This window comes from Micromesistius poutassou (genome assembly GCF_964030765.1).
Source record: "Micromesistius poutassou genome assembly, chromosome: 9".
Taxonomy (NCBI): domain Eukaryota; kingdom Metazoa; phylum Chordata; class Actinopteri; order Gadiformes; family Gadidae; genus Micromesistius; species Micromesistius poutassou.
The window spans coordinates 10,234,398-10,241,897 of NC_140279.1; the positions used below are offsets into that span (position 1 = coordinate 10,234,398).

The 7,500-nt window shown below is 46.9% G+C and overlaps 1 protein-coding gene across 1 annotated transcript in view; it reads right to left on the minus strand.

Annotated features, from left to right (window-relative positions):
• LOC311353688 (ankyrin repeat and fibronectin type-III domain-containing protein 1-like) overlaps positions 1 to 7,500 on the minus strand; it is a gene marked incomplete at both ends in the record, with an annotated part of 39,480 nt that overhangs the window by 9,778 nt on the left and 22,202 nt on the right. The window contains 4 exons of the mRNA XM_084473581.1: positions 1,207 to 1,297; positions 3,779 to 3,876; positions 4,028 to 4,141; positions 5,015 to 5,206. Coding sequence (XP_084329707.1) covers positions 1,207 to 1,297; positions 3,779 to 3,876; positions 4,028 to 4,141; positions 5,015 to 5,206 — 495 coding nt within the window. The remainder of the gene's footprint in view (positions 1 to 1,206; positions 1,298 to 3,778; positions 3,877 to 4,027; positions 4,142 to 5,014; positions 5,207 to 7,500) is intronic.

Genomic DNA, 7,500 nt, shown 5'->3' on the forward strand with positions numbered 1-7,500 from the left:
TGGGGAGAAGAGCCCCCAAAACACGGCGCGCTCTATCACCCTGGAGGTGGCTGTCCCGGTAGCACAGGGAGCCCTTTAACGGCCGGCCGCTGCATAAGGGGCCCAGTGTTGGCCTCGCTGCAGCGCGCAGCGCCACATGCAAATATGACCAGTGGTAAAACACAAACACACTACATCCAAATTAGCTATGAGAGAGAGAGAGAGAGAGAGAGCGAGAGAGAGCGAGAGAGAGAGAGAGAGAGAGAGAGAGAGAGCGAGAGCGAGAGAGAGAGCGAGAGCGAGCGAGAGAGAGAGAGAGAGAGAGAGAGAGAGAGAGAGAGAGAGAGAGAGAGAGAGACACACACACACACACACACACACACACACACACACACACACACACACAGTGAATAACAGTGAGTGGTGTGCTGTGTTTTTCCAGGTCTGGTATGCAGCTCTGCAGTACTTCAGCATCATGCTATAGGCGTGTCATCTGTATGTCACAACACGCTCTGTCGGTTCACACCCCGTTGCCCCGTCAGCCCGTGTCGCATGTCCCATGACCGCCCCCCCCCCCCCCCTCAATCACAGTCACAAAGACACACACACACACACAAACACAAGGAGGGGTACCCACAATGCATTCCAAACAGTGGCCACAAAGCCAAAGAGAAATGATAGAATGGACAGAAGTCACCAGAAGTCTGTGGGAAAATCCGAGCCGGTGGGACATCAGTGATGTCGTCATGAAATCCTTAGTACAAAAGTTACAGCAGGATACAGCAGGATACACACACACACACTGGTGAGTGTGTGTGTGTGTGTGTGTGTGTGTGTGTGTAATGGCTGCTTTAAGCAGCCCCGACTGGCCTGAGTTGAACTGATTGGGCTCTGGGGCTGGGTGGGGCTGCACACCTGTTTTGAGCCATCAGTGTGCACAGGTTAAACCAGCCGTCACAATCCACTCTCAGGAAGATCTCCCGTATGGAAGCACGCTACGGCTCTTGCTGTATTGTACTGTTATACTGAACCTCTGCAGTCGACCGGTTCCAACGTCAGCGCCCGCCTGCAACCTGCTTTTGGAGGAGCCACCGAGGTGGAGTGGAGGCAACCAGGTGCTGTGCTGCATGGACATTGTTACACACACAGACGCACACAGACACACACAAACAGACACACAGACAGACACAAAAACACACACACACACATATATATGTGTGTACTCACTGGAAGGGGCAGCACACGTGGGTGTGGAGGTGCAGGGGGGGCCCCATCCTTTCATGTTGTAGGCCCAGACCTGGATGTAGTAGTAGGAGCCCTGAAAACACAGCAGTCGGAGAGTTAACATTACAAACACTCGACAGTCAGACTATAAACACACTACAGTCAGACTACAACCACACTACAGATCACAGTATAACAACACTACAGTCAGACTACAACCAGACTACAGTCAGACTACAACGACACTACAGTCAGACTATAAACACACTACAGTCAGACTATAAACACACTACAGTCAGACTACAACCAGACTACAGATCACAGTATAACCCCACTACAGTCAGACTACAACCACACTACAGTCAGGCTACAACCAGACTACAGATCACAGTATAACCCCACTACAGTCAGACTACAACCAGACTACAGATCACAGTATAACCCCACTACACTCAAGACTATAAACAGACTACAGATCACAGTATAGCCGCACTACAGTCAGACTACAACCAGAATAAAGATCCCAGTATAACAACACTACAGTCAGACTACAACGAGACTAGAGATCACACTATAACCAGACTACAGATCACAAACACTACGGCCAGACAACAACCACACTGAAACTACACTACAGATCACAAACAACATTACAGTCGGACTACAACCAGACTAACAATCACAACCACACTACAGTCAGACTACAACCAAACTACAGTCAGACTACAACCACACTACAGTCAGACTACAACCACACTATGTCAGACTATAACCAGACTACAACACATTACAGCGAGACCAACATCTAACTACAGCCACACTACAGTCAGACTATAACCTAACTGCAACCACACTACAGTCAGACTATAACCTAACTAAAACCACACTACAGTCAGACTATAACCTAACTACAACCACACTACAGTCAGACTATAACCTAACTACAACCAAACTACGGTCAGACTTCAGCCATGCTACAATCAAACTACATTCAGATTACAACCACATTCCATTTCGACTTTGAAAACAGCACTTTCGGCTTCTGTGTGTCAGTATGTGTGTGTGTGTGTGTGTGTGTGTGTGTGTGTGTGTGCATATGTGTATGTATACATCATAATATCTCCCCTCTCAGTCATATCAATCAAACTAGCTGACACTCTTTATGGGGTCCTCCATCTCTGTCTCTCTCTCTCTCTCTCTCTCACTCTTTCTGTTTCCATTACATTTCAATTGTTTTATTGGCATGATAAACCATGTTCGTAAATCCAAAATATATTACAATATTATATCACCCTCTCTCTTTCTCTCCCTCCCTCCGTCTCTCCCCCCTCAGTCTCCCCCCACACCTCTCTCTCTCCCCAATCCAATCCAAAGCCTGAGCTTCCCTATGTCTGGGTGAACACTCGCAAACACCAATCATAAATCAGAAGTCAAGGCAACCAAGTTGCCTTGGCTGATATTATGGGCTGTCTGGGATGGTTTACTGTTGTGCTGTACAACTCAGGATAGAGTTGATCCTGGATGTGATGGAGGGGTATGGAGCTTTGTGTGAGTGTGGACTGTAACTTTACCCTCTAATGCTTTAGCACAACCAGACCTAGTAACTAGTTCATGTATGATCTGAAGACAGTAAGGCCCTTGTGTTTTAGATTTTAAATTGTGGAACTTATAGTTATAGTATAAGTTATGAATATAAATTATATTATCCGTTTATGTTAAGTAATGTTAGCAATGTTCTGCAAATGAATATAAAGTTATGTAATGTAGTGATTTGTAGAGTAATGAAATATCATATAATGTAACATGATGTAATGTCATGTAATTTAATGTAATGTAAAGTACTATTGTAATATAATGTAATATCATGTTTGCATATTGCAGTGTGCTATAATGATAGGTAATGTATTCCAAAGTAATGTCACATAATGTATTGTTCTATAATGTAATGTAATGTAATGTTAAGTTATGTAATATAATGTAATGTAACGTGCTTTAATGTAACGTAATGTAAAGTAATGTAATATAATGTAATTGAATGGGCTATAATGTTAGGTAATGTAGAGTTACGTAATAAAATGTAATGTAATGTGCTATAATGTAAGGTAATCTCATTTAATGTTAAGTAATGTTATATAAAGTAATGTTATGTAATGAGCTATGATGTAAGGTAATGTAAAGTTATGTAATATAACGTAATTGAATGTGCTATTATGTAAGGTAATGTAATGTAAAGTAATGTTATGTAATATAATGTATATAGTAAAATAATGTAATATAACGTATTGTAACATGCTTTAATGTAATGTACTGTAAATTTATTTAATATAATGTAATTTAAAGTAACATAATGTAACGTCATGTAGTGTATAGTAATGTAATCTAACATTTGAACGTGCTATAATGCAATGTAGCGTGAAGTAATGTAATATAATGTAATGTAAGGAATTTAATGTAAGGTTATGTAAAGTAATGTCATATAACGTATTGTAACGTGCTATAATGTAATGTCCTGTGAAGTAATGTAACATAATGTGATGTAAAGTGATATAAGGTAATGTGGTGTCACTGGACTTACAGCTTTGAGGCCGGTGATGTCACAGCGTAGCTGGGTGGTGTCCTCAACCAGCGTCTCCCCTAGCAACGGACTCATGCACGGAGACATGCTCCAACCCACTGGAAGCACAGAGAAACACACACACACACACACACACACACACACACACACACACACACACACTTTATAACAATAACATATTGCTTGATAAGGCCTGAATGGAGCGGAGAGTGTGGTGGGCTGAGACAGGGGTCAGGGGGCGGAGCTGACCTTTGTACTTGGTTACCACAGCGGCGTTGACACTGAAGGGCTCCTGGAAGTCCACGCGGAGGCTGCTGCTGCTGGTCACGGAGAGAGACACGCCCACAGGCTGCTCCGGAGGACCTGGGGGAGGACAGGCAGTGAGACAGAGACATCATCGCCATTTACATCCTCACCTGCACCATCACCTCACTACTAAACCACCAGCCTCAAAGCCAGCACCAACACAAACACCACCAGCACCGACATCAACAGGCACCACCACCATCCCGGCCTCCACCACCACCACCACAACCACCACCATCACCATCCCAGCCTCCACCATCATCATCACAACCACCTCCATCATCCCAGCTAACACCACCACCACCACCACAACCACCACCACCACCATCACAACCACCTCCATCACCATCCCAGCCTCCACCATCATCATCACAACCACCTCCATCATCCCAGATAAAACCACCACCACCACAACCACCACCACCACCATCATCATCCAAGCCACCACCACCACCACCACAACTACCACCATCATCATCATCACAACCACCTCCATCATCCCAGCTAACACCACCACCACCACCACAACCACCACCATCATCATCACAACCACCTCCATCACAACCATCACAACCACCTCCATCATCCCAGCTAACACCACCACCACCATCATCATCCCAGCCACCACCACCATCATCATCACCAACACCACCTTCATCCCAGCCACCACCAGCATCATCCCAGCCACCACCAGCATCACAACCACCAACATCATCACAACCACCACCAGCATCACAACCACCACCAGCATCACAACCACCACCATCATCACAACCACCACCATCATCATCCAAGCCACCACCATCATCACAACCATCACAACCACCACCAGCATCACAACCACCACCATCATCACAACCACCACCATCATCCTCACCAACACCACCAGCACCACATTCATCATCTCCCCTGTGGTGCAGCTGTACTCACTGGCGTGCTGGAAGCCCGTCTGCATGCGTGTGAAGAGCCGCTGCCGCCAGCCCCAGGCCTTGAGCTGCCGCTCCCGCTCGGAGCCCTCCCTCTCCCCCTCGCCCCCCAGCTGGGTCTGCAGCTCGGACACCCGCTGGGCGGCCTCCTGGAGGAGGGTGGTCAGGTGCAGCGTCCGACCCTCCAGGCTCATGACTGGAGACAAACACAAAGCTAGACTCAGCTGGAGAAGAGTCCCCCCCAACCCACCGGCCACCCACACCACACCACACCACGGTGTCAAGCAGCATCGGCATCGCAACCAGATACTGACTATGGATGGATGGATGGATGGATGGATGGATGGATGGATGGATGGATGGATGGATGGATGGACGGGGAGATAAGGAGATAGATACACAGGCAGACAGAAGAACCAACACAAAGCCAGACAGACAGACGGACACAGAGACAAACAGATTGATTTATGTGGCGTAAGCAAAGAAACAGAACTGGTGAGTGTCAATAAGTCACGCAAGAGAGATTTAATAGATAGAGAGAGAGAAAGAGAGTGTGAAAGAGAGAGAGAGAGCGTGAGAGAGTGAGAGAGAGAGAGAGAGAGAGAGAGAGAGAGAGAGAGAGGCAGACTGGTGTATTAAATGGGTTTCTGTGGTGGATCCTCATAAAGTGTTCCTCCACCACTGCGGTTATTAAAAAAAGACTTACAGTTCATTTTCTTATTTATTTGGCTTCATAAGTTGCCGTTTTTTCCGTTGGCACCACGGACTGAAGCGCATTTCGTAATGCTTATGTTCGAACATAATTCAATCAAAGGCTAATTCCCTTCTGAAGAACACTCCCGACGAGTTCTGCCAATCAGTGCGTTGGTGTGGCGTCGGGACTTCAAAGAGGAGCTCAATTGTTTGCACGGCTCTTGTTCACTTGGGTGTAATCCTCAAGCCGCGCACAAGACCCACATTAATAAACGACGAAACGACCGAAACCCCAAACAGCCGTCGAGCAAAGCACGACAAAAAGGAGACTCTCATAAAGGGCGCGTAACCACGGCGATCGGCTGTGGGCATGACATCACCAGATGAGCAATGTATCCCGACAATTGGGCAATGAAAGTGAGAGGGTTCTGAGGGCGTTAAATGTGGTCAGGGGGATGAGGAATCCCAAGTGAAAAAACACACCATGCGCTTTTATTTTCCAGGGGTGTTTTGGGGTCTGTGTGCTCCACAGCTCTGTCCTGTCCTTATGCTCAACTCAAAGGTGATCCACTATTAGTGTTAAACCGTGGAGCAAAATGTTACGTACACATATTCAAAGTTGTGTAGATCATATATGTATCATTCATGTGTCATAATGTCTACATTTGAAGCTATTCGAAGAAGATTCTGACATAAAAATGTATAAAAAGCTGAAAACAGGCCATTGTTAGCACTGCATAACGCCTGCATTGGCCTTCTATCATTGTCTCATGCATATGAGATATATATATATATATATATGGTACCTTCATGTAGTCTTCCAAGATAAAAGCGCTCCATCCATTTGTAATTCAGGCAGATGGCCCATACTGACAACAAATACATGATACAGGATATACACGTTTCTTTGTATGGATGTTCTTTTGAATTGGCATGCTACAGTACCATTATAATTTTATTACCTCACAGAAACACACACACACACACACACACACACACACACACACACTCACATACTGTTCAGATACAATCCATGCAAAATAGTTTAAAGGTCAAGCCATATATCCGGTCACTCTCTCTCTCTCTTGCTCTATCTCACACTCACACGAAATGTGCGCGTGTGTCCCAAGTAGTTTGAAGTACATTGTATATCTGCTGCTTGAATTACAACCAGAAGACCCAAAACGTACTTTTGATCAGCCATATCGTCTCATCTTCTGGGATTGACAGACGAATAGATCGGGACTATATTTGATCATTTCTTTATCCGGGGCTGTTCATTAAACATGGGGGGCAGTAGCCTGGTGTGTTGATGCTTCAGGACAACGCTTCTCAACGCACACGTTGTTCGACGACTGCCGGCATTGGGCTCCAAACCCTTAGCACCGCGCTCCAGTTTGCTCCGACCCGACCTACCAGATCCGATCCGATCCCCCCACACCCCCCCCCCCCCCCCCCCCCGCGGGGGGCCCGACCCGATCTCCTGACGGGGGGGAGGCAGGCGGGGCTTCCGGCTGGCGATCGTACCACTGAGGGAAAGCAAAGCTGATCTCACCGCGCCTTGGCTCTGCGGCCCACAGCGTGGCCCTCGCGCTGGACCCAGATCGGCCAGGGCTGAGGCCGGCCGTCTCGGATCCCACGGGTACCACAGAATACAATGCAACCCTAGAACAAAGACAGGTGATGCTCCTGCAGGAGCCCTCCAGTGTTGACTGTTCCCACCGGGTTCTTTGTTCCAAAACGGTGCCTGTCCTACTCCGTGTAATGGTGGTCCCCCCCCCACCCCCCCCCCACAGC